At 47.8% G+C, this 26,794-nt stretch overlaps 3 protein-coding genes across 3 annotated transcripts; 2 read left to right on the top strand and 1 right to left on the bottom strand.

Moving 5' to 3' along the window:
- Positions 1-254: 254 nt before the first annotated feature.
- Positions 255-9,361, top strand: fam91a1 (family with sequence similarity 91 member A1). Its single transcript, XM_086015135.1, has 23 exons — positions 255-625; positions 1,260-1,344; positions 1,434-1,585; positions 1,858-1,915; positions 2,024-2,091; positions 2,484-2,597; positions 2,683-2,773; positions 2,884-2,946; positions 3,401-3,507; positions 3,568-3,606; positions 3,683-3,795; positions 3,880-3,989; positions 4,071-4,270; positions 4,359-4,488; positions 5,232-5,380; positions 6,426-6,560; positions 6,697-6,810; positions 6,896-6,968; positions 7,528-7,674; positions 8,241-8,342; positions 8,423-8,546; positions 8,629-8,698; positions 9,025-9,361. Exons 1-23 carry the CDS (start codon positions 554-556, stop codon positions 9,208-9,210), a joined length of 2,502 nt encoding a protein of 833 aa, XP_085871261.1. The 5' UTR covers positions 255-553; the 3' UTR covers positions 9,211-9,361.
- A 1,936-nt stretch (positions 9,362-11,297) lies between these two features.
- lratd2a (LRAT domain containing 2a) lies at positions 11,298-18,028 on the top strand. Its single transcript, XM_086014589.1, has 3 exons — positions 11,298-11,341; positions 11,716-12,629; positions 13,522-18,028. The coding sequence occupies exons 2-3, from the start codon at positions 12,087-12,089 to the stop codon at positions 13,810-13,812; spliced, it is 834 nt and encodes a 277-aa protein (XP_085870715.1). The 5' UTR covers positions 11,298-11,341; positions 11,716-12,086; the 3' UTR covers positions 13,813-18,028.
- trib1 (tribbles pseudokinase 1) lies at positions 17,868-24,999 on the bottom strand. Its single transcript, XM_086014588.1, has 3 exons — positions 24,193-24,999; positions 22,791-23,083; positions 17,868-20,025 (listed from the first exon to the last, which is right to left on the bottom strand). Exons 1-3 carry the CDS (start codon positions 24,535-24,537, stop codon positions 19,578-19,580), a joined length of 1,086 nt encoding a protein of 361 aa, XP_085870714.1. The 5' UTR covers positions 24,538-24,999; the 3' UTR covers positions 17,868-19,577.
- Between the last annotated feature and the right edge of the window lie 1,795 nt (positions 25,000-26,794).

A 26,794-nucleotide genomic window follows, 5' to 3' on the forward strand; every position in this document is an offset into this window, starting at 1 on the left:
ATAATGGTGTTTGTTTTTTATTTTTTTCAAATAAAGGGATTGGGTTTAACCCCATCCCCCTCCCATTCACCGGTTCATCAATCATAAAACCGTTCATTTTTTCAATGATGTACTTATGACAAAGAATGAGTGTGCGGCTTTTGTAAATGTTTCGTTGTCGGCTGTGCTGTTTTGAGTTAGTGCACTGCACTGCTGATGAAATACGAGCTAACAATGCTAACGCTGAGCACCAACGGAGTCTCGTAAGCGCCTTTCCCGTGAAGGCGTGCGGAAGTGACGTCCTAGCCGCGAGCGTGACGTACGTTGCTGATGGAACTACAACAAGGAAGTGGACGTCCACTGATTGCCTACCGCCAGGAGGGAGAACCAAGATAAGGCGAAACAACACTCGCTCAGTTGTCGACAACGCTCGGTTGTCGGCTACCGGCGAGGAGGTGACGGCGGCTTTGGTGACTGTGCGGGGCTGTCACTGGTGGTCACTGGTCACCGTGGACCAGCGTCTCATCGTCTCGGGGGCTTCGAGCCAGCCAGCTAGCTAACTCGCTAGCTTGCCATGAACACGGACGTGGAATTCCACATCAGGCAGAATTATCCGTGGAATAAGCTGCCGGCTAATGTCAAACAGGTACGTGGCTTACAAAAGACGAGAAAAAATCCTTCAAATCAGTAACTCGTGACAGGAGACCGCGTCCGTGCGGGGGTGGGGGATGAAGCTGTCAATGTCACCGAGAGAGGTGGCAGGCAGGCAGACAGCGACCACCATCATATGACAACACATCTTTTGCGATCATAAAGATATAAAACAGGGAAGAGTTGCATCATTTGTTGTTAAACGATGTTTTGTGGGGGGGCGGAGGGGCTGTGTCCCTAAAGGACTTTAGACAGTGATTTGTTACGTTTGGTCACGTGACAATCACAATGCGAGCTCGAGGGCACTTGGATGTCGATTTCAGCTGACAGCAGAGGGCGGTACAGGACAAAATGGCAGCACTTGGAAAGGGATGAAAATGGATGAAATCATTTGCCTAATTCTTATTCCGCAAAGCAATATTATTTAGAATACCGTACTGTGTTTTTTCTCTAATGGGGGCACATAGAACGTATTGTTGCAGAAGAACATTTTTGCCGTGAGCGCCACTTTAAGAAGTCGGTAACATAATTGGCAATTCCATCACAGATATCCCTAATTCACACAGAAGTGAAGGATGATCGATGTTAATCCATTGTTGTTATCATTTTTTTTTTTTTTTTTTGTGCAGAGTTTGGGCAACTCTCAGCGCGAGTACGAGAAACATGTCCTGCTGTACAGCATCCGCAACCAGCTGCGATTCCGCAATAACTTAGGTGAGCGTTTTTTTGCGTGTGTTTCGGCCTCCCGCCAGGTTGTTTTGCCATCACTTTTCCCTTTTATTTTTTATTTTTTGCACCCGCAGTGCGCCACGTGCGCAAGGACGAGCGCAAGTACTACGAGGAGCTGCTCAAGTACAGCCGCGAGCACCTGATGCTGTACCCCTACCACCTGTCGGATATCATGGTCAAGGGGCTGCGCGTCACGCCCTTCTCCTACTACATCGGGATCATGGAGGTAAGCCTCCACTTTGGAACAGCGGGAAATCCGTTTTAGGAGCTAATCGCGTTTGGAAAACAATGCCGCTCATGAGAGTGGAACGACGCATTTCCTTCTTTGGCATTTCTGCAGACAATACGCTTATTCATTCAGAAGAATGTACTTTTCCAGCAATTGGTTGCGGGGGGAAAAAAAAATGTCCTTCTTATTGCGTGTCAGTAAGAAAAAGGCAAGCGTGCTAGATTTCAGCCTTCCTCTTTTTGTCCGTTCTTCCTCGTTTCCACCTGCAGGACATCATGAACAGCGAGAAGAGTTACGACTCCTTGCCCAACTTCACTGCCGCTGACTGTGAGTTTTCACTCTGGCGCATTGTGCAAGGGACAATCTATTCCCAGCTGCTGGTCGCTGGTGCCGATGTCAAATGTTTTACATCAATGTCACGTTGTCACGACGCAGGTCTGCGGCTGCTTGGAATCGGAAGAAACCAGTACATCGACCTGATGAACCAGTGCCGCTCGTCCAAAGTGAGATGTCTGTTAATCGTATTATGTTGTATTGAGTCAGGGCTGTTCAAAATTTCTCCATTGAGGGCTGCCTACCGAAAAATGGAAGGACGCACGAGCTGCTTGAAAATTCTTAATTTGTTAAACACGCTAAAATCAATCAAGAAAGCAATTCTATATTTGTATTTTCTGGGTAATTTGATCAACTGCTACATAAGAGCTTTGGGTTAAGAGTTGAGGATTTTCCAAGATTTGGGGGTGGCCGCCAGCCCTGTGTCCCACCAGACTAGATCCACCCCTGCACCGAACGGCAGCAAAATGCCCTCCCCCGCATCTAGAATCGAAACACCTCGCTGACACCTCCAGTGTACCCGATTTCCACAATCCTCCTAACGCTTGACGTCCGGTGTCAGAAATTCTTCCGCCGGAAATCCGCTCGCGACCTTCTCCCGTCCAAACCGGTGGAGATCTCGGTGGAGCCGTGGTGGGTGGCGCAGACGGGCTACATCACCGAGGATGACATCAGGGTGAGCGGAAGCGCGCGGCGGCCACGCGCACGCGTGACACGTAAGCGCGTCCGGCTAACGCAAGGCTTCGTTTGTGTCATGGCAGATCTGCTCTTCGGCAGAGAAGAAAGCCATCGATAAGATGATTGATTCGGGGCCTCAGCTGGCCGGATCGATGGAGTACAACGTGGTGCTAAGTGAGGAAGCGAACGGCGCGTTCTTTTCATAACACGTCCACATGAATTTTTTTTCTTTGTGTTGTATTTTTGAGATTGTTTTGATTTTTTTTTTTTTTTTTTCTGTTCAGGTTTGTACAACCGGGGCTTTATTTACTTGGACGTTCCCATATCGGACGACAGCTGCATCTCAGGTTTGTCCAGGTTCTCACTCTTTTGTGCCGGTTTTTGTTTTTGTGAGCCTTCACACGGTGTGTGTTAGTTCGCATTGTTCTGGCAATGTTTCAGACTGTTTTTTTTTTCTTTTTAATTGTTATTACTTTTTTTTAAGCAGGTCTCACTTCACTGTTTATGTGCTGATTGTTGCTAAATGTTTTGCTGATTCTAACTGATTTTGTGTTGGTTTTCACAGTTTTTGTGCCAATCACGCTGTATGTGGTGCTGCACACTTTTTTTTTTGGTAGTTTTTAACAAATTCTTGACTGGTTCTCCTAGTTTTTTTTTTGTTTTTTTCATGCCGTTGTCCCTATTTTTGGCCCAAGTCTCACTGAACGTGGCAGTTCTCGCAGTTTTATTTGCAGGTTCTCCCAATTTTGGTTTTAGTTGTGACTGTTTCGGTGGCGGTTTTCCCCGTCCGTGCCTCCACAGTGCCCCCGCTGGAGGGTTTTGTCATGAACCGCGTGCAGGGTGACTACTTCGAGACGCTGCTGTACAAAATCTTCGTGTCGATCGACGAGCAGACCAACGTCGCCGAGGTAGGACGCGTCGCGGCCTGATTTGCTCGTCCCCCGTCTCATTGGTGTTCCCTCCCGCAGCTGGCAAATGTGTTGGAGATCGACTTGGACTTGGTGAAGGTAAGCGATCAACTCGGCGGACGTGAACAAGAGTCGGCGGGCAAACTTTGTTCACCCGGTTCTGCGTTGTGCCCAGAACGCCGTGTCCATGTACTGCCGTCTGGGCTTCGCTGTGAAGAAAGGTCAGGTGATCAGCTCCGAGCAGCTCCACCCCACCTGGAAGAACGCGCCCTCCCTCAACAGGCTCAAGTATGCCTCCGATGACCCCAGTGAGGTTTTTCTTTCCCCCCCTCGGAGATTTTGTCCGTTCTGACTCGCCTTGTACGCCACCAGGGGCACCATGGACCCTCAGAAGATGCTTCTGTCCTGGGAGCAAGGCAGCCCCGTCATGGAGGGAGGCTCCTCGGCCACGGACACGGACACCACCAGTCTGGAGGACCAAGGTCTGCTTGATAGCAAGCACACACTTTCTGTCTTTTTTTTAAAAAATGTATTTATTTATTTTGAACCGTGTTTGTGTACAGCGGACACGGGCAGCGTAAGCAGCCTGAGCATCCCGGCGGCGCCCACCAAGCGGATCGCCTTCCTGTTCGACTCGACGCTCACCGCCTTCCTCATGATGGGCAACCTGTCGCCCAACCTCAAGAGTCACGCCGTCACCATGTTTGAGGTGGGCAAGCTGTCCGACGAGACGCTGGACAGCTTCCTGGCCGAGCTGGAGAAGGTTGGGCAGAACAACTTTGTTACAGCCAAGCCAAGCGAGCGAACGCGGACGTTCCTGCCGCTGACGGCGCTTTTTTGTGCTCGCGCAGGTGGAAAGCACAGCGGAGGGCGAGGCGCAGCGCTACTTTGACCACGCCCTCACCCTGAAGAACACCATCCTCTTCCTGCGCTACAACAAGGAACTCACTCAGGACCAGGGACCCGATATCCCAAATATAGGTACCCCGAGGACTGTTTGCGGTCGTTGTGTTTGCGCAAGGAGCCGGTTATCGTGAATAAGTGACGATGCCCCCAGGAGGGTGCGCCGCGGCTTCTTTCAATTCATTTGCATCGCAGGCCGCACGGGGCCCAAAAGACTGTGAAAATCATGTCAATGTGGAGTCGTCGTTTCATTACCATGACAATACCTTGTACAGAATCATTCCCCGCATTTGAGTGTTCGATAACATTTGGAACGAGAAACTCAATTTGAAATCAGAAGTCATGGAACGTAGTAATAGAAATACTATTGTTCAATTTATGTTCAATGTGGTAGTGGTTTTTTTTTTTTCTTTGTTTTTCTTTCAGTCATTTAAACCACATCAAAAGTGATTGAGAAAATTCTCAGATTTTTGAAACAAGAGGGGGAAAAAGATTCAGGCAAAAGTTCCAAAATGTGTCCTTTATACTTGATTTAATATATTTTCTTCCCACTTAAGATTCAAACAAGGAAAACATTGAATTCATTTCAACAATCACTCCACAATTTAACACCTGGAACAGAGATGCAGCTCCAATTTGATGAAAGAGTCTATTCAGCAAGAAATGACACTTAGAATTAGACTGTTTGCTTTAGTGGGCCGCAAAAAGTGATGTGGCCGAGTTGGCACGTTAGCGCGTCGATGCCGTTCGCTTGCACCGTTTGTTGGCACCTCGGTCCGTCCCCCGACCGCCGTTGATGGGTGTGGCTGCGCCCCCGGCAGGTTTCCCCCTGGACATGCTGCGCTGCGAGAGCCTCCTGGGTCTGGACCAGGCCACCTGCAGCCGCGTGCTCAACAAGAACTACAAGCTGCTGGTCTCCATGGCGCCGCTCAGCAACGAGATCCGACCCATCAGCAGCTGCACGCCTCAGGTACTGCCACGACTGGCATAGCCACGTCATACAGGAGCTTTTTAAAAAAAATATATATATTTTTAGATGAATTGCTCCCAAGTCTGCATTATTTATGTCTTTTTTCCCTCAAATGTGTTTATTTGAAGCAACAAACAAACAACTCACATAAAAGCCATTCAAAACATGCCTCGTTGTTGTTTTTTACAGGGAATAATAATGAGAACAATAATAACAGAATGAATAAATAAAAATAATATAAAATGGTCGTAATGTTGCAATAATAATGAACGGAGCAATAGCGGTGACCCGCTTCTAAAACTGCGCGATATATTTCTTTTTTTAAGGTGTATACACCATTTTGGGCCCACCCTGTATTTATTTGTCATTTTTAAATTGCTCAAACGTTTTAAGGATTTTAGACTTCTATAATTTGCTTTGTTTTTCTGAAAGCGTTAACACACGCATCGTATATGTAATGCTCTGTGTAGCACCTAATGCAACATTTACATGATGTATTCTGCCGTCTGATTGATGGTGTGTTTGTGGAATCAATCGCGGCTCTCCTGTTTTCTGAAGCTGAGCCGTGATGTCATTTTCAGTTGACAGCAAGTCATAAAAATGGCCGCCCCATGACATGGATAAAAACAAGCAGTATTTTACTGCTTAACTCATATTCCACAAACACAATATCAATCAGAATGCCATGTTTAGACTCGTGGAGGCGCACACAACATATTGTAAAGAAAATGTTTGGGTTGACTTGCCCACAAAAAAAAAATGGCCCGTGTACCTCCTAACGTATGTACCATGTTTAAACCGTATTTAACGGCCTGTGTGCCTCTAATGTACTTTACTTTCCACCATCGTGAATGTTCTGTGCACCTAATGTACCATATTATGACCCCCTTTCATGGTCTGTGCACCTCTAATGGACCATGTCAAAAAGTGTAGCAAAGCAACAGCAGAGCTGGGCGACGTGTCAGGGATCAGAAAATGGCCTCCGCCGCGCTTGCATTTGTGTGACTGGCGTGCGTGCGCGCGCGTGTTTGTTTTGCGGCTGCAGCACATCGGGCCGGCCATCCCCGAGGTGAGCTCCATCTGGTTCAAGCTCTACCTGTACCACGTGACCGGCCAGGGTCCGCCCTCGCTGCTGCTCTCCAAAGGCTCTCGGTTGCGCAAGCTACCCGACATCTTCCAGGTGAAGGCTCGCGGGAATTCCGCAAGTATCCCGGGGAATGGATAGCCTATTTAAAATCGTTGCCATATTTGGACGTCTGTTCGTCCGCCCTTGTTGGATGCTTGGCGGGCCTCTAATGGGACCGCGGTGTTGTCAGGCGTACGACAGGTTGCTGATCACATCGTGGGGCCACGACCCCGGCGTGGTGCCCACGTCCAACGTGCTGGCCATGCTCAACGACGCTCTCACGCACTCGGCCGTTCTTATCCAGGTGAAACTTGATTGACGTCCGTCACAGTGCTTTATGCCTTCATGTTTAACAAGTGGTGTGTGTGTGTGCGTGTGCGTGAGCGCAGGGTCACGGCATGCACGGCCACGGCGAAACTGTACACATCCCGTTCCCCTTCGACGAGGAGGACCTCAAGGGAGGTCGGTTGCCAGCACGATCTTATCATTCGGTCAACTCTGCCAATTCAAAGCATTCCAGTTTCAAAGTGTTCAGCTCAATCAGGACAAGTGACTTAGAACATTCCCCAAATTCCTTCTTGTCCCGCAATTCCACACTTTCCATGAAAACCAAAACAATACTGCTGAAATGAATGGAGGCGTTCCAAATCTTACCGCTACCTGCGTGTTCCACAACTGATTCAAATCTCAAACAGGTTACCTCTATTATGACATCGTGGGAACTATTTTTCACTTTCCAAAAAAGTCCCACTGACTCCATATTTTCCATGACAAGATCCCATTATTATTTGGAGACATGTTCCCAAAAACGTCAACAACTGCAAACTGTTCAGCTCATTATGGGCATCCACATGGAGCTATTAGAATTTTTTTTAAAAATGTATTTAATCCACAAATAAAGAGACTCGCGACTGGATCAAAGCATTCTCTCTTTGGCATTCGCGCACAATTCCTCGAGGTCATTTTTGAAGTCCGCCTTGCCTCAAAATGTGTGTGTGTGCGCGCGCGCGTGTGTTTGTAGAGTTCTCCTACTCCAACATGTGCGTGCACAAGGCGCTACGCAAACTGCGCGAGCACGTGGACCTGGAGCACCAGTGCGGCTACATCACCATGCTCAACGCCAACAACAGGCACCGGCGCCGGCCCAGCGACACCATCGAGTGCAGAGGTAACGTCCGCTGACGATGGAGTGGCCACAAAAGGGCCCCGCGTCACATGGATCCAACATCAAATCGCCACATTTGAATTTTTCACGCAAACGTCTGAATTTATGAATTTATGAACGTATTTTTTTAAGCCTCCACTGACAGCAGATGGCAGTGACATTATCGCCCCAAAAATCAATGTGAAGAAATATTTCTGTTGAATTGAATCAAACGCACATACAGAGTTTAAAACCAATTTAACTCCTGATCTGATCCAGATTGTATGTTTACATTGAACATGGTCCCAAAGCGACATTTAAGGATTTTGTCATAAAGATGATGAAAATCAATTTTTTTTAAAATGCCCACTTTGGACCAGATTTTCCATATGGCTACTTGATCAGAAACCAAGTTCAATCTGTTCTAGATTGTGTGTTTACATTGAATACTAAACATCCAATTAAGGCTCGATAGAAATCTCCCCAAAATATCAAATGAAATTAAATCAATTCCAAACCTGAACTAATTTAGTCCTTGTGTGTCTAAAGCCACTTGCCATGACATTAGAGGCCCCGCCTTTTCTCTTCAGGGGACACCCACCTTGGAGGAGGTCTGGACACCAACGGCAGCACCGAGTCCTTCGAACTGGTGTTGGAAGAGAACAACGGCGACGCACGAGTGAAGACGGACAGTACGTTAGCGATCAGAGCCAACAAGGCCTTCCTTCTCTGCCCGCCCCCACGCATTCAAATCTCTGCTTGCCATCCGTAGCCCTCTCGTGCGAGGACGAGTGGGCCCCCCTGGAGCTGTGCTTCGGCATGCCGCTCTTCAGCTCCGAGCTCAACCGCAAGGTGTGCCGCAAGATCGCCGCCCACAAGCTATGCGGCAGCGACAGGTGACGGCTCGCTCCGCTGATGCCTTTTATTTGGATTGGTTGGAAGCGGCGCGGCGCTCACGTTTTTGTTGTTGTCGCGCAGCCTGCAAGAGTTGCTTCACTCCAGCCGCAAGCTGTCCCTCAAGGTGCTCAGCTTCGTTCAGTCGTTTCAGGTAAGGGATGCTCACCACGACCTCAGCCAAGGCTTGAACATTTGCACGGCTGCATAGAATTTCTCCCATCTATCTATTTGGGTTTCCGTCAGTTTCATGAAACTTCATCCTTAACGCACCCATTTCCGAATTGGTTTCATATTCAGTGTAAACGCACGATTTGGCTCCGATCTGGATTGGTGCTCACTACCCTATATAGACATCAAAGGTTTTTTTTTAGATTTTGGTTTCATGAGATTATCATCATTCTTCAGGAGTTACAGACGGACATCTACAATCTAGATCATATCACTTTGGCGTTGTGTTTTTTTTTTTGCCACGGACAGGACGGCGGTCCGCCCTGCGAGCCGGACAGCGGGGTGACCAATCCTCTCAGTCAGCCCCCGGCCGAGTCGGGCGTCCCTCTACCGGCCATCAACCTCCTCTACAAGGACGGGCAGCTGCGGGAGTGGAGCGGGCGGGCCCCTCCTCCTCTGGACATCACAGCCCTGCAGCGGGACCAGTCCACGTAGACCCCGACCGCCCTCCCACCACAGCCCGAGCCATGTCCCGACCTCCATCGTCCACCCTTGATTTTGCATCCCGGCCCCTTATCGAACAACGGCCTTTTAGCTTCACGATCCCCACCAAACACGAGCGCAAGCATCCCACCAGGCAGGATGACTCACTTAGCTCACCCTGCACCCCGTCCCGCAGTTGATGTTTAGTAGTGACCCCCAACACCCCTCCCTTCATGTGGTATCGGTGTTCCAAAACTCACCCCCACCCCCAGGACCGAGTGTAGTCTCATGTTTGGTGATCCGATGCATGAAAATCCTTTCCTTTGAGGGGAGGTGTTAATTGTTTGCACTGTGCAGTACTTACTGTGGATCTAAAGTGGTTTCTTTCATTTTTCCCCTCAGTGTGAGAGCGCCAAAGACTTTTTTTTTTATCACAAGACTTGTTTTGGGGTGTTTTTAAATTAGTATTTTTCTTTTTTGACTTTGTTTTTGCCTTATCACAAAGTCACATTCCGACTTCCATGAGTGAAACTGATAGAAAAGAGCAGGAACAGGATGTCCTGACTTTTGGAATCCGGTCTTGCCGACTGCTGGTGCCTCCTCTGCATCAGGTCCATCTGCCTGCTAGCATTTTGTCTAGATTGGTTCAAACTTTGGTTGCCACCTGCTAGCGCCAGTTTGCCATCCAATCCAGTTCTGGTATCTGACTGCTCGTGCCTCTTGTAGTCCGTAGGCCAGCTCCGGTAGCCACCTGCTAGCATCTCTTCTAGATGGGCTCCAACTCTGGGAGCTAAATGCTAGCACAATTTTTTGACCAGGTAGCCACCGGCAAGCTCCTCTTTTCGATGGGATCCAGATCCATTTGCACCTTTTCTGGACTCGCTCCAGCTCCGGTAGCAGCCTGCCAGCATCTCTTTTAGGTGGTGTCTATAGTTTTAGTAGCCATCTCCTAGCGCCTCTTCTCTATCAGGGAGCTACTTGCTAGCATCTCTTCTGGATGTGGTCCAGCTCTGATGTCCGACTCCTAGCCGCTCTTCTTGGTTGAGTCCATCTCTGGCAGCCGTCTGTTAACACCCGTCTGGTCCGGGTCCTGCTCTGCGTAGCTGCCTGCTAGCGTCTCATCTTGACCTGCTAGCTAGATGGCTCCAGCTCTGGTAGCTGCCAGATAGCACATCTTCTCATTTATATTCACCTGTGGTAACATCCCCGTTGCATCTCTTTTGGATCGGATAGCTGCTTCGATCAAGTCAGGCTGTGGTTGGCGTGTTGCCTGCTAGAGCTTCTTCTTGATAAGGTCCAACTGCGAAAGTTGCCTGCTGGCATCTCTTCTAGATGGAATCCAGCTGTGGTAGCCCCCCTGCTAGCGCCTCATCTGGATTGGCACTGGGTTGGTTTTGTCTAGATGGGTTTCAACTCTTGGCAAGTTTACACCACGCACGTCTGAAGAGATGGCATGTTTACTTTTGTGAGCATCATTTCTGTTGTATTCCCAAAGGTTTCAACCAGTCTGTTTTGTTTTTTTTGTCAATAAGTGAGAGGAAAAAAAAAAACAGCGGTCTTGTTCAAGCATGACAACTATGTAACTGTTTGTGTGTACACCCCACCCGCGGTGTGCGTTGGTCCCGCACACGTCCTTTAAACAATAAGAGCTCCCCCTGGAATACTGTCAGTCTTCATGAAATCAACACCCACTTGTGTTTACAGATGTTAGTTTTCTATATCAGCCCCTCTTTTAGTACATTTTTGTTGTAGCTCGTTTAAATGGTTTAATAATTATAAAGGTGATGATGAAAAAAAAATGACATTCCTTCTACATACTGCTCATGTTATTGCTATTAAACATGTATAAAAAAATATATGAAGATGTATATAAAAAGGAATAAACTGTTTTCTCCCTGACTATGGCTTTCATTTGCATTCCTGACTTTGCATTTTGGAGCTAACGTGACATTACGACATTGTGGGGGAACAGATGGTGCAGCGTAGTGCGCTTCCGGAAGCTTCCATCTGCCTCTCGGACACACTTATTCACCTTCTAGAATCACACAAGCAAGAACAGTTGATGGTGCTAGCTGCCTACTAGCATCTCTTTTTGACGAGGCCCAGCTTGGGTTGTTGTCTGCTCGTATCTGTTGTGGATCAGGTAGCCACTTGCTAACAGCTCTTCTGGCTCAGGTCCTGTTATGTTAGCCGCCTGATAACATCTGGACAAGGTCCAGTTGTGTTAACTACGGCTAGCATCTCTTCTAGATAGAAATATCAGCTAGCATGCAGCTGGAAGACATCCTAGTAGGTGGCTATCCAGAGATGCTATCAGACAGACCTTTATTTGAAGTAAACTGTACTGTATGCAGTAAATCCTCATACGTCATTGTCATAAAAAATCAAATTGAACCTCATTTACGCATTTTAAAATAATTGTAAAAAAATAAAATAAAACAAAATAATTGTTCTTGTGCCCATTTCCGTTTAGCGCTTTTATTTTAACGAGCACTTGTTTCACTCACTTCCGGTCAGGAGGCAGCGATTTCGCGGGCTTGATGGGAGCCGCACGTGAACCTCCGAGTGGCGAGTGGCGAGGAGGACACGAGCCTGCATAGCAACCGTGTCGGACCGGACCGGACCACACTGACTGGACCCACTTGCGTGTCGTGGGATTGGACGTATAGCGTCAACACCTGCACGCCAACTTTGACGCCGAAAAATACTCTCAGGTGCGTGGCTAACACCTGAGGAGGAGGGGGAAAGGACGGGCGAGGAAGGAAGGAAGGGTCAATTGGAAGTCATTTCCTTCATTTTCTGTTAACTTGTTGCCGTGTATTTCGGATTCAAATTTTCCCAAATGGCGGCATTTTGACTCCCGGGTATCGAACCTGTTGCTCGCCCGAATGGGGAACCACATGGAGCGGTTAAGTTACGCCGAGGTTCCCACCGTGGACCCGCACGGCGTGGACCGGGATGAGGGTCCTCGCATCGGCGTCTCGTACATTTTCTCCGGCGGGGAGGACGACGACGACGACGAGCCCGGTGGAGGTAGTGAGGTGGGGGCGGCGGCGGACGGGACCCAGCCGAACTCGAACCCGGAAGAAACGCCGTTCGACCCGCGCGAGGAGGTGGAGTGCGCCGTGTACAAGCTGGACGAGTGCGTGTACGAGAAGAGCCGCCGCTCGGCCACCTTGGAGGTGTACTCGCCGGAGAACTTGCTCAACAAGTGCCGCGCCGGCGACCTGGTGGAGTTCGTGGCCGGCGGCCAGTACCCGCACTGGGCGGTGTACGTGGGCGACTTCCAGGTGGTCCACCTGCACCGCGCCGAGGTGAAGAGCGCCTTCCTGACGGACGCCGGTCGGGGGAGACGTTGCCGCATCGTCAACGAGCGGTACAAGTTCCGAGCCCGAGAACCCGACGCGGTGGTGCAGAGCGCCCTGGAGCAGGTTGGTGTGCAATGCCGTTCCAACAGGGTCCATGTATAGTGCAGGCATATCTTCATTATTCAGAATTTGTTACTACTATTTGTTAAAACTACATTTACCCCACGCAAGTTTAGCTTTCTGTCTGTTCCAGCACAGACTTTTTTGGAAATGTTTTAAGGACCAAAAAACAGCACAATCTTGTAACATGAAAATACAAAAACAAAGAAGTGCATATGTCAAAATATAAACATGTTTGATAAAGTGTAATTAAGATGAAATTCACGCACACACTGTGCAGTGCTTTCTTGTTGTGTTTTTACGGGGCGTGGCCTAGTGAGTGATGTCCCGTTGGCGATTTGGCACGTTTAGTTCCATGTTAGGGTCTTCTTCAAGCTCCTCGCAAGTGTTTCCGTCTTGTATTTGTGCGTTTGACTGCTTGTCTCAAATTGTGTTGGTTGACTCGCGCGCATTCCCGCCCTCACCCCGTTTCATTCGAGCGACGGCGCATTCGAAGCTCCTTTGTTATTCAAATCTTGGCTCGTCACAAAGCAAAATAATCCACTAAGCGCTGACTCGTAATTGGAAGCCCTCGAAATTAAGCGACGACTGTACGCAATTTGGCCTCACTCGTACGGCAATTCAGCGCAGTTATGTTGAAGAGTTTCACTTCGAGAAAAGTTGTGCTTTGCCTCCATCTCTTGGCATCCTGGCGCCAAGGAACTATGTCGAAGTGAGTTGAGGAGGTTCACTGAGCTAAAAGTAGTGCTTTGCCACCACGTTGTGGCATCTTGGTGGAACGATGTTGGAGTGAGCAGTTAGTTGTCCTACTAGCGAGGCCAAAGAGCGTACTACTACATGGACCTTGATGTGGATGTGAAGGATCGGGAATAAAAGCTCCAACGGCTCGCCGTAGGTGGGCCTGAAGGACCGCGAGCTGAGCTGGCGGAACTCGGAGGGCTTCGCCGCCTGGTGCCGCTTCGGCCGGCGGGAGTTGAAGTCGGGCGGCGAGCTGCAGGGCGGCGGCGGCGCCCGCCAGCCGTACACGCTGCACGTCCTGCTGGGCGACCACAAGCACTCGCACGCCCTCGAGTTCCAGAGCCTGGAGGACGTGATCGCCGAGAAGAGACGCGGGGACTGCCTGGGCCGGACCGCCCTCCTCCGGGAGCTGGCCGCCCACCTCAAGACCGAGACTGGAGCCCACTGATGGCAACATTTCAACCATCTGTTTGTTTTTCGACTAAAAAAAAAATCGGATTTCAGTGCCTTAAACACCTGCTTTAACGTCTCGGAATCGGTCGGGTCTGCTATGACACACTAAAATAGGTTTTTATTATTACTAGTATTATTATTTTTGCCTTAAACAGGTGGGCTGTGAAACGATTAATTGAATAAATCGATGACACAAAAATGTCACGTCAGAATCAAGGTAACGGCATCGCTAATTTGATTAGCTGTTAACCTACGCTAACAGCCTCAACAACTGTCATTCGCCGGCGCACACGTCACTCACCAGGCCAAGCCCCGCCTTTTAAAGCCACACGCATTCAAAGTCACCGATACCACAGTGGCAAACGGGGTGGTCGTGGCGACCCCAAGTGGACAAAAGTCCCACATGCACATTTTATTGTTATTGTTGTTTAGTAATGTCACATCCATTTCTATCCGTCTAATCGACGAGATAATCAGTAGAATACTCGATTCTGAAAATATCTGATTGCTGAGGTTCAAGCACTACTTTTAAGACAATAAGATTAAAATGTTACAAAATCATTTTTTGTGTGTGTCATAGACCAGTAACATTTTCAAGCACTTTTTTTACCGGCAAACTTGACCACATGTATGGTTCAAAAACATCCAGTGGTCAAGTTTGGAGGTTCAAAGTGCTTGAAAATGTTTGAAATTGTTACCCTTCAATAATGGCACACTCAAATAAGATGAACTTGAAAAAAATACTTGAAACTCTAGTTTTATTGGCTAAAAGAGGTGCTTGGGCATCCTGGACTGATAAATGTGCTCAAGTTTGAGAGTAAAAGTGCTTGCAAATGTTGCTGGTCTACTATGACACGTTAAAATAAGTTAACTTAAAATAATTCTTAAAATATCGGGTGGGCCAAAAGTAGGCGTACACTTTCAAATGTTTTCATTTCAGTACATTTACATTTTTTTTTCCTCAAGTGAGTTCATTTAAAAAGTGTAGACCGACTTTGGGCCCGCCATTTGTATATATTTACAGCAAGTGCTCTTAAAATGCTTACAAGCAAATGTGTCCTCCTCGTGATGAGTTACCGGGCAACTTTTGTCTTTTATGGCGTCATACCACTGCTTTTAACACAATGAAGTCAAAAAATTACATCATATGAATGTAAGACTGCTTCAAATTGTGATTACTGACAAACAGGCGACATTGGAGCCTGCCATAGCTGTTACTCAACTCAATGTTTGTTTCGGGAATAAGTTCCGCTCTTTAAATGCTTAAAAGTCATACGATCATTATTCGCTCGCAAAAGTTGAAACTCGGCAGCTGTGAAATGGTGAAATGGTGAAGTGTTTCTTGGAAGTCGCGGCAGTTCTTACTAACATTGTCGTCGTTCGTTGATGACGACCTTTCGCCACTTTCTCTGCGGCCACTCAGACAAAAAGACGAAAAGTCACGCAATCATTTGGGGTGCTATAGATTTGTTTTAAAAAAAAAAAAAAAAAAAAGAAAGAATGAAAGGAAAAAAAACGAAAAAGCATCTTTAAAGTGCTGGAAGTTCACAAAAGCACTTTGTCCACGTTTCTGTTGTTTGTGTTTGCCCGCAAAGTGAAGCGTTTTGAATTCAGCCATTTTCTGTGTTTTTGACTGTGGACTCGTACTTCATGAATACGTCAAATATTGACAAGCAGAAGATCGCAAAGAGCGCCTCGAAAATCACAAAGATCTTAAATCCAAATGCGTTAAAGGGACTCCAAATTCCTTAAAGTGGAAGTCAACCCAAACATATTTTTTTCAACGGCTGACCTGAATCTGAGCCGTGATTGGTCGTCGTGAGCAGTTGTGATGTCATTTTCAGTCGACAGAAGACAAAATGGCCGCCCCCGAAGATGGCTAAAAACAATATTTACCAGAATGCCCTGTTTCGACTAGCGAGCTTGCATAGAACATATTCTTGAAAAAAAATACGTTTGGGTTGACTTCCATTTTAAAGGTGCTCAAAGTCACACCAAGAAATGGATTTGAAAACGGACAAAAGCACACAATGCGAAGGACGAAAGCACAAAAAAACAAAAAATGACCCGAATTCACTGATGAAATGACATCCAGAATGGGACCACAAATTGGAGAGTCACATATAGAGCAAATGACAAAATGGAATGCCATTCAAAAATGATTCTAAATCGCAGAAAGAGCGAGACTGGAAAATAAGGATGGGAGGAAAAAAAAGACCTGAGACAAACTGACGGTAAATAGAAATGGAAAGTTTTTAGTTTGGAAAGACTTTTTGAAGTAGTTGACTCCCCCCCGCCTCCTTCTAGCCGCCCCTGGCAAGATTTCTCAACTCCAGCTTTCGGATTTATTTGAGGCCTCGCCTGGTCAGGTGGCGTTTTGAGCGGGGCGCCGCCGTGGCAACAGCTGATGCAACGACGGGGGGCCTCGGCAAAGGACAAAAGCCCTTTTTTATTGCGTCTGGAGCCACTTGCGAGCGCAATAAAGCAGCCGGCGGACGACATGGCCCCCACCTTTTGCCGGCGGCAAACATGCCAGGCGTCAAGTTTTTGCCGTTTTTCATTTTCATTTCTTTCAACTGCAGGAAGGAGCAAGTGAAAGTGGTCATTTAAAAAAAATAAAATAAAATTGGCCCCCCCCCCCGAGTGCTCGCGGGCAGCGTACACAAACGCATTTGTTTGTTGAAGGTGTTTGCTCGACATTTAGTCTGAAGCACTTGCATGTTGTTAGCGTCTGACTCACGTTTTGTAACGTTGTCAGCGTGTGGGCGGGCGGCAACTCGCTTTCCTGAATCTGTCCTGACTTCCTGCGACTTTCCCCGTTGTTCGCGTATTTAGAAAGGAGCAATTTAAACAAACATTACAACCGTCTACTTCCTGTATTAGGAAAAGGAACTCCGAATCAATACAATACAATACAATACAATACAATTTTATTCATACAGCGCATTTCATAACAGCTAGAGCTGTAACACAGCACTTTACAAACAATACAATAAATAGAACAAAAACAATAAAAGGCTGTGATACGTGTATTAATAAATATAGAGATAAATAATATGTCAAAATAAATCAAATATAACGTAAAGAGCAGTGGCTGTAATTTACATAAAGAACGGCGGCTCTAAATCACAAAGGTCATGACACTTACACATGACTGGAAATCATCAAGAAATGAACTCGGAATCACCAAATGATTCGAAAAAAAAAATGACCTTAACAGTTAACAGTGAGTTGTCATTGCACCACTTCGTTTTTTTTTTGTTTTTTTAATCTCAAAGGGTTAGGGCCGTTGAGTGTGTTTTGTGGCCCCCGCCATGTTAATCTTAATCCGGGTCACATGGCGACTTTGACGTCATCTCGCCTTTTGCGCTCTTGAGATGAAGGCAGCAATCGGCGGCGTTCGCCTTTTGGGAGATTATTTTCCAGTTGCAAATGTCGCCGACGCTCGCTTGGACTTGGTGTCAAAGTTTTTGTCGCGACGGGATGAGCGTCAATTATGTCGCACAACCTTTGCGCGGTCGACTTTTGAGTCCTTGGACACCACTTGCAGTGTGTCAAATCGCCACAGGAGGGCAGCAAAGTGCCATCTGCTTGTATGAATTGCAAGTGTGCTCTTGTGGTCATGTATCATTTTATACCGGTTTCCTTGCTACCTTCTTCCCACCCTTCCATCCTTGTTTCCTTCATTCCGTCCTTCTGTCAACCTATTGTTCTTTCAATCCACCATTCTTTCCTCACACCCTTCACTTTCTTCTAATCGTACCATCCTCCCTCCCTCTCCTTTGTTTCCTTTCTTCCTTCTTTTCATGCATCCTTCTCTCTCCCTTCCGTCTTCACTACATCATTTCCTTCCTCTCATTTTGTCCTCCCTACCTTCAATCCTTTCAGACACCCTTGTTTCATTTTTTTCATCTTTCTTTCCTTCCTTTATCCTACCTTCCTCCTTGACCATCAAATTGATACTTTTTTGATTCTTGCCACTGAGGAATGGGGGGGAAAAAATCGATGGAAAGAAAGCACTTTGGAAAAAAAAAAACAATGGAAAGAAAGCACTTTGGAAAAAAAAACCCATCTTTATTCATCCGTCACACTCATTTGAAATATACAAATATTTACATGTTCCTCCTTAGAGGATGAATATATTTTCATGGTGACTTATTTGCTGCCAGATTGTCACGCACACGCGCACGCTTCATTCACAGTGCGACATGGTGCACTTGTCAGCTTTGCTGTCTCTGAAGCAACTCAAATCTTCAATAAAATCTGCAGATCGTCTCGCGTCTCTTTGCGTTCAACCGCCCCCAAAAAAAAAAAAAAAATTGTCAAGTTATCCAAGACAAAATGCTGGCTTGCTTGTACCGTTGTCTGTTTACGTCCTCACAAGTGACACTCTCGTTACATTTTGGATTTGAGCGAAAAACAACAAAATGCACGGCTCGTCCGCAGTCGTGTCGACGTAGCTTTGCTATGATCGTGCTAATGGGCCACTCAAGTTGCCTTGATGTCATTGCCCATGTTGCTTACAGTCAGTCGCTGTCCAACCCCCCAAAAAACTGTTCAAATGTTTTTTTTCCGAAAAACTAAAATAATTTGCTTTCATAATCCAAATTTTTTTTTTCTTATCCAGAAGTGAATGCTGGTCATTTAGTGTTCTGGGAAAAAAAAAAATCTTAAAATCCGAAACAAATTTTTCTTTGTGTTTTGGATTTACGTAAAGATGCAACAACTAAACCATCTTTTGGGTAATAATAAAAAGCATTAAAAAAAAAAAATCCAAAACAGATGTTGTTTATACAAAACAACTTAAGGAATAAAAAAAACAATGTTAAATGTGTTTCGGATATAAAAAGCAAATCAAACTTGCTTTTTGTTTTTGTTTTTTCCAGCGACGAAATTGACTGTTTTTTTGGCGCTGGATGCAATTTGTTGGATTTAACTGAAAGACTTTCTCCCTCCTATTGGCCATCGTCGTGAGTGTCAATGAATGTGAGGCGAATTCCGCCGCTATCTGTTAAGCCAGCCAAGTGTAGCTTGAGGTCTTCACTATTCTTAGTTTTAGCACCAACTATTAAAAAAAAAAAAAAAAAATGCCCATACAGTCCTTAGGCACGGTACAGTGAACCCCGCAGTTTGGCATTTGCAAATGTTATCTTCAGTTCTTAACTGAAAATCTCGGCTATTGGACCAACGCGATTCCGTTTTTTTTCTTTAGTGCCATCTGGTGGAGTCTTGGGGTATTTTTCTGTTTTTAATATCAACTCGTCAGGCGTTGGAGACACTTTGTCGAATGCACCTCATGCGCTGTCGAAACTGAAGCCGATTGTTTTAGCCACGATTAGCCCGCGTAGTCGACTTTGCCCGAACAACTTGCCCGTTTTTCCGAACATTTCTTATTGCGTGTAAATGCCCCAAACTGAATTGAATGACATAATACCATTTGTGTAAAGTGCTTGTGCAAATATTTGTTTGCCCAATGATTGATCACTATAGTTTGCACTACCGTGCTAGCTAGGCTAGCATGCTAGCTAATACTCTTGGCAGCCCTCATGTGAAAGTGGTTTAACGAGAATAATTTTACTGCTCACGAGTTTATGATTGCGTACATGCCGGAGGCGTCCTTATGAGCTTCTCTGGTTTTAAGTGCTTTGCTGCCATCTTGTGGCATGGCTACGCAATTGCAAACCCCTCAATTATTTGCGGCGTTTGGCTATGGGCCGCCAATAGTGGGGGTCCACTGTACACAGGTGGGTCCATTTTTGGTCAGCAGAGCAGATGGTCATCGTCCTCCACGCGGAAGGACGGCACCGTCTGCTCGGCCAGGCCCGCTTCCGCGGTCGGGCGTCGGAACCACGGGTGCGCCAGCAACTCGCCAGCCGTGAGTCTCTCCGCCGGTTCCTTCCTCAGAAGGCTCTGGACCAGGCAGCGGGCGCCGGGCGAGAGTCCCTCGGGTAGGCAACAGTGTCCCCGGCGGATCTTGGAGAAGAGCGCGGCCGGGTCGGCGTCGTGGAAAGGGTAGCGGCCCGCCAGCATGGTGTAAAGCACCACGCCCAGGCCCCACATGTCGGCCATCTTGCCCGAGTAGGGCGCCGCCCCGCTGAGGATCTCGGGGCTGACGTAGGCCGGACAGCCGTGGGTGTCGCACATGGCGTCGTCCCGCGGGTCCTCCAGGACGCGGCAGTCCACCAGGCTTTCCAGGCGCACTTGGGTCCTGGCAAAAAAAAAAAAAAAAAAAAAATAGACATGCGTCAGCGTTAGCATGGTAACGCAAAGGAGCTGTTGTGTGTACGGCGGGGCAAGTTGAGAAGTGCCTAATTTGGTTGGTACTATGGTGAGAACATTTTCATATTTGAATACTTGCGTTTTCATGGACTGTTTTAGCCCAACAAATATAAGTTATGTTTATTTCACAGTCTAGACACTCATTTCCTGTAAAGTGACTTGGAGTATTGTAAAACGTTTTTTAAAGGCAAACAAATGCAAAGCAGGCATGACTTGCCGATGCCATTTTGTTTTTTAATTACACTTTGGGGCAAAAATGCTGGTGCCCCGTGAACACTGCCTAGCCACAATCCACCACGGTACCAGGGCAAAAAATAGTCCCGTAGAGACTAATGTGCGACGAGAGTGGCTACCTTGCAAAAAAAGATGTCCTTTTTCTGCCATTCTTGGGGAAAGTGCAGCATCAAAGCGAGCATAACTTGCCGGTGTGAATCTTCTGTTTCTGCCACGCAGCTAGCGAAGGAAAATTGGTCTACGATGCCGAGTTCTGCTAGCTAACTTCAGCAGCTAGCCTTAGCCGTTAGCATGAACAAAAATTGGACTTGGCTTGTCACGTTTGATCATGTTGTCTATTTGTTGTGCTCAGCGCTTGAGGTGCGCTGCATCGAGCGACGTTGCCGTGCTCTGCTAACTAGCCTCGGCAGCTAGCATTTGCCAACATTTGACTTGTTGAGTTGAAATGAAATCACACCGACTCGTCGTCGTCGTCTGTGCGGTTGAGTACATTTCCGTCGACTCCCTCGGTTTGTTTTGCCTTCCTGTTCCCGCCGTGTCTCCCTGTCCTTTTCTGCAATTTTTGGGCAGTGGCCTAGCTGGGACGTCGTCATGTATAAAAACAGCCCTCGGCAAACGGCACCTCTCTGGCTTTCACACTCACAAACGTGCAAAGCAGCCACACTTGGACTCACAACTGAGCTTTTGCTCTCCGATTGAAGCCGACGAAGGGCAAGAAGGATAAAAAAAAAAAAAAGAAACGGCGTGCAGCCCGCTAGCCCCCCTTTTGTTTTCCCGGAGTGTGACTCATCGCTCTGCAGACTCGCAGATATCGAGAAGAGTCGCGTCTCTCGCTGTCTGTTGCCGTTTGTCCGGCGTGACCTCCATTTAAAGCCTGTCCAAGAGGCAACCGATCCTTTTCCCAGCCGGGGAATTTGCGCTCGTACCCCAAACTGCTGTCAAATCGAATCATTCATGCGTTCCCCCCGCCATCCTGTGTGAATGGAAGCATTTGGACGCACGATGTCGCCGATTAATAATTAATGAGGGATTCATGTAAATGGGCCGATTGTCTCATGAAGCAGGCTTCGGCGTCTGGCGGCTTTTACGCCCACCCAGCTTGTACTACAACAGAATGGTGGGACACAGACATGAAATTGGGCCTCCACAAGTACAGAACCTCCTACTCGACATGTGCCCACACACACACACACACACACGCACACACGGGCGGCCTGGAGAGAGCATCTGCCGCCATGTTTCTGCTCTAGGACGCTTCATTAGGTACTCTTGCACCATCCCGATGGGGGAGCAAAAAACATCATGCTAGCAGTAAAAGCTATTCAGTTGAGCCACAATTGTTGCGCTCAACCCGTTAGCGTTAGCAGCGAGAATCGGTTAACACTTTTGGTTGTTACGATACTTTGTTCGGTACCCGTGCAGCACCGGGAGAGGAGAATGTCGGATTTTTGATCGCGGTCACGTTTGGAAAGGATTTTTCTTTGACCCGTGTGTGTCGTCTTTCCATTGTGTAATCACACCAATGATCAAACAATCCGGGTTGAATATATAACCGCCGTGCCTGGCGAAAGGACAACTGAGGAGGATGTTTACATATACCCCGCTGACAGCGTCGTTCAAAACGTAGCATTATTAGCTTTTAAAATAGCTTTTTTTCCCCACTGAAACCTTGCATTGGATTTGTACTCTCATCTGTTAGCTTGGATTGTCTTTAGTTATTCAGACACTTCTTTGGGTACGCCTGCTAGTGCTGCTCCATTATGTAAAAAAAAATATGAATTACGATTATTTTGGTAATAGTTGAAATCACGATTACTCAAACGATCATTTATTTTTTGGTTCAAAAACAGAAAATGTTTAAGTGTAAAAAATATAAAATGCGTTTATTTGAAACTCTAATTATGTACGTTCCTTATGGACGAAACAAAATGTCTAAAAATGAGTTATTATAAAATTAAAAGGTGCAAATGTGTGCATTTAAGTCAGATTTTCTTGTGTAAACAAACATTGCGCTGGATATAAATGTATTATTAATCGTTTTTTTACGATTATGCCCATTTCGTAACCGTGAGTGTCATGGTAATTGTAATTGAATTTCAATGAATTGCACAGCCTTACATCATCGCAAAGTCAATGTCTGACCTCCTCCAGTATCAAACGAAACAAATTCACTCTGTAAACGCCATTCAGATCTCCATTCACTTTCGAATGTTTTTTTTCTTTGCCTGCGCCTCACCGCTCTGCACTTTCCTGTCAAAGTCTGCAATTTTGTATGTGTGTCATCTCTCTAATGATCAAACCAACTGGAATCAAAACATAACCGCCGCGGCTAAGCAAATGACAACGGGAGAAGGGTGTGAACGTTTCACCGGCCGAGCGCATCACTGAAAAGCAGCATTGTTAGCTTTCAAAAAGCCCATTTTTGCCATTGGACTCTGGCATGGGGATTCTTCATCTCACCTGTTTTGGTCGGCAAAGACGAACTTGCGCAGCTTGAGGTCGCCCAGCACGACGCCCGCCCGGTGGCAGTGCGCCACCGCCTGCGCCATCTGCCGGAAGAGCGGCCGGGCCTGGGCCTCGTCCAGCCGCCGTCGGCTCTTCACCAGCGTGTGCATGTCGCCAAAATCCTTTTCCAGGAAGACGTAGGCCTCGCGTTCCCCAAGGATCACATCCTGGACGGCCGACACGCTCGGGTGGGGGGGCACTGCCCCGTAGGCGCCGATCTTCTGCCGGTACTCGGCCATGCCGAACACCTGAGTGCAGATAAAGGGAAAAAAAAAATGTTGAAGAGGAAGCCGGCCATTGGGGGGGAAATTCCAGCGTTTGAAGCTCATTTTGGAAAGTGATGGAAAAAAAATTAGCTCCTGACACCAGTATCGCCAACCGACCCAAAATTCGCAAGTTTGGTTACTTTAAGTATGCACGTTCAAGATCACTTTTTTTCAGACTGATGCCAGTACGAGTAAATTCCTCTTCCTGTCAATACAGAGTACAGACACCAGTAGTACTTTTGATGTGTAAATTTCAATGAACACAATGACAAAAAATTGTCGATGTGTCAATCTGCCGCAGTATAGCGCCAACTACTGCCTATAGCTGTCGGATTGTTTTTTTTTCCCGCCTGAAGTATCGGTGCCTGGTATCGGCAACCTCCACGAGTGTCTGATACCTTAAAATAAGGCTGGTATCGGCCTGATACCGATGCCTGCTATCACTACTTGCCCGTCTGTCATTTTGAGGATTTGTCAAGTTGGAAAAAAAAAACCAACCCCTGACATCAGTTTCACCGATTGACAGGAAATTGGACGGACAAGTAAGGCGCACTAAAAAGTCTCAAGCAAGCAAGTCAGCCATTTTGGGCACATTCCAAAGTTTGATCTCATTTGTGGCTTTTTTAAAAAAAAAAATGATATGAACTGCCGCTTGCTGTGATCACTGGAGGAAGCAAGCATGCAGATTTGGCAGCACTTGCGCCAAAACGGGCGTGTTTACATTCTGCTTCCATCTCAGGCCTTTTTGCAAGAGGACACATGAGTCACCGCTGTGTGAAGCATTCACTTGAACAAGAGGCCCGCGGGGCTGCGCGTGCGCGCGCGCGCGCGCGAGTGTGCGCATCCTGTCCAAGTGAGTGGTGGTGACAATTGGAGGAAAGCTCACGCTTGCGTTTCCGGTGTGTCACAAACCAGGCGCCGTTTAAAGCGACAGCGTTGCTGTGACGCGTGAGAAGTTCGCGTGACAACGTCGATAAAACAAACAACCCCCCCCCCCCCCCCCCCCCCCCAAAAAAAAATAAAAAAAACCCAGCCAGTTGGGCAACCGCCATTCAGGCTGATGAGAGTTGCACAATGCGCGCGCACGTTACCTTGCACAGAAGCTCGTCGCCGGTGTCGACGTGCACGGCGCGGCAGTGCACGCCGTCGCGCTCGCCCGCGGCGGGCACCAGCAGGAACGAGCCCAGCCTGGACGGGCCCCGCTGGGTGACGGCGGCCACGCGGGCGGCCACGCGGGCGGCGGCGGTCGCGGTCGCGGTCGCGGTCGCGCCGAGGAGTCCCGCGTGCGCGTCCCCGGCCTCGCTGCTCAGCCTGCGGGCGCGCTTGGCCGCAGGCTGCGGCGGCGGCGGCTCCGAGTCCGAGTCCGAGTCGAGCCGCTTGTGCGCCGAGCCGACCGGGCGCAAGCACGGCGCGGCGCCGCTCCACGGGACGCTCATCCCGGCTTGAGCTGGAAGGGGGGAAAGCTCGCTCACAACAGGGGCGTCCTCAGCTCCATTTTGACGGGCGTCCGATATAGTCCCAACTTGGCGAAGAGCAGGAGGAGGAGGAGGAGGAGGAGGAGGAAGATGTGGAGGGGACAGGCAAGGTGTGAGGCAGAGAAGGAGAAAGAGAGGGAAAAGGTTGCCTCACAGCGGGACGGAGAGGCGGCGAGTGAGTGAATGTGAACGCTCAACGCTTTACCTCACTCAACTCGCAAGCACCGCCTTCTCTCTCGCTCTCCCTCGCTCTCTCTCTCTCCCTCGCTCTCTCAACCTCTCTCACAGGTTAACAGCAAGTAACGTTAATGTCGTGTATAATCTACAGTGGAATGAGTAATCGTTTTATCCGCAGTGCTGCTTTTTAGTTTTTTATTTGAATTTTGATGGTACTGCCTTTCGTGTGTTTGCTCACTTAGAAAGTCTCCAATTGGTCTAACAAAGAGCATGTCACCCCCCCCCCCCCCCCCCCTCAAAAAAGTCCCTTTTCGGACTTTTATATTGTGCGCTTTTGTATTTGTGACTGGCCTTTGACGATCCAGAACAATCGGAGACCGTTCCAGTCTCTTTAGGTGCAGCGCATACTTAGGAATCGATCAGGCCAGCCGATCTCGATGTCCGCCATCGGACGCGGAGCGGATTTGTGTCCGATTGTGCTCCACTTGAACTCGCATGTGACATTTGAGGCCGTGTTTGTTATGTGAACAAACATGACTCAACCCCGTTGAGCCTGCGAGCTGCGTTCAGGTACAACAGGCCCATATGCGTGCGTGTCATCAACAAGCCGTGCATACATAAACAGGTTGCGCAAAGTGACGCAAGAGGCCGCCGATGGGTGAACTCTGAACTGTTGCGGCGCAAAATGGCTACCGGGCATAACGTGTCAAGCAAAATGTTGTGTGCATCATATTGGGCCAATACCAACCTTATTCGAAGGTATCGGGTACTCGCGGAGGCCGCCGATACCGGCCGCCGATACCGGCCGCCGATACGCAAGGCAAAGAAAATCTTACATTGAGTCTTCCTCGGCAGCAGTTGGCGCTCTGCTGCTGCGTTTTGGCACATCGGCGAGTCGTCATCTGCGTCAAAAAGAAAGGTCTTCGTTCACAATTTTTTGTCTTTGATGACATTTTACAGTGTAAAGGTATCCATACAGTACACAGAGTACACAAATAGTGAATACTCATGTTGGCACTAGTCTGAAAAAAAAAGTGGTATCGAACATCTCGAGTTTCAGATTAGGGTTTCAAGCCTAAAATAGGGTTTCACGACACGATTAGGGTTTGAAAAAGGGTTAGCTTTCAAATTTGGGTTTCAAGGGTTCTGGCTTTAAAACGGGGTTTCCAGTTAAGGTTTCAAATGAGGGTTCCAAGTCAGGGTTAAGGTTTCAAATGAAGGTTACAAGCCTGTGGTAGGGTTTCAAGGCAGGGTGAGTGTTGAGGAGGGTGACCAATTAAGGTTTCAAATGAGCCTCTCAAGATCGAGTAATCGCTTTCAAAGTAGTCTGTCACCTCCGGGTTAAGATTTGAAGGCAGGATTAGGGTTTCGAGTGAATGTTAGGGTTTCCATGCAATGTTGCGTGTACAAAAATATCAAATCATCAATCGCCTTTCCAATCAAATCGCCCGACAACAACAACGTGCACCCGCTCGGTGCATCGACAAAAATCGTTTCTCAATCGTCACCGCGGCCGCGGTGTCACGTGACTTTGTGGAAATGGCCCGTTTACACTGTTTGGAAGGGGCTTTCCTCTTTTCAGTGGGAAGTGAGCGAGACGTCACCCGCCAAAGAGGTTACGCAAGCTCGGCCGGCCGAGCCCGTGATGTCACGCTCGCCGCCACCGCGGCAAACAGAGGCGCCCCCGACACCGCTGTGAGAAAAAAAAACAAGCGGCAAGCCTTGTGAAACGCGGCGGTGAAAGTGCGCTAACGGCGTTAGCATTGGCGCGGCCGCTCGGTCATCGGCAGAAGACGCCTCGGGTTCATGAGTAATCCCTCAAGATTAGCCTTTGATTGCAGGCTAATAGAAATTCTCATTTGAAGGATTTGTGCTCGTAATAACGTCAGCCAAAAAAGCTTTGGATAATTACCGGACCAAGTGCTCGAGGCACCGCTTGAAATCGTGCAAAAAATAATCGGGCAAGACTTACGAGATTCACAATGGGAATGACGTTGACATTTTAGAAATTGGAGTCAATGTAAAATGAGGAATAAGGACA

Source organism: Filicampus tigris, chromosome 18 (assembly GCF_054856515.1).
Source record: "Filicampus tigris isolate MCC_2025a chromosome 18, RoL_Ftig_1.0, whole genome shotgun sequence".
Lineage (NCBI taxonomy): Eukaryota > Metazoa > Chordata > Actinopteri > Syngnathiformes > Syngnathidae > Filicampus > Filicampus tigris.

Coding starts and splice junctions, on each gene's coding strand:
- fam91a1 (XM_086015135.1), top strand. CDS start 554: ATGAACACGGACGTGGAATTCCACATCAGGCAGAATTATCCGTGGAAT. Junction 2,774..2,883: donor GGAGTACAACGTGGTGCTAA/GTGAGGAAGCGA, acceptor TTTTCTGTTCAG/GTTTGTACAACCGGGGCTTT. Junction 6,561..6,696: donor AGCTACCCGACATCTTCCAG/GTGAAGGCTCGC, acceptor CGGTGTTGTCAG/GCGTACGACAGGTTGCTGAT.
- lratd2a (XM_086014589.1), top strand. CDS start 12,087: ATGGGGAACCACATGGAGCGGTTAAGTTACGCCGAGGTTCCCACCGTG. Junction 12,630..13,521: donor TGCAGAGCGCCCTGGAGCAG/GTTGGTGTGCAA, acceptor GGCTCGCCGTAG/GTGGGCCTGAAGGACCGCGA.
- trib1 (XM_086014588.1), bottom strand. CDS start 24,537: ATGAGCGTCCCGTGGAGCGGCGCCGCGCCGTGCTTGCGCCCGGTCGGC. Junction 23,084..24,192: donor GCGACGAGCTTCTGTGCAAG/GTAACGTGCGCG, acceptor ATCTGCACTCAG/GTGTTCGGCATGGCCGAGTA. Junction 20,026..22,790: donor GTCTTTGCCGACCAAAACAG/GTGAGATGAAGA, acceptor TTTTTTTGCCAG/GACCCAAGTGCGCCTGGAAA.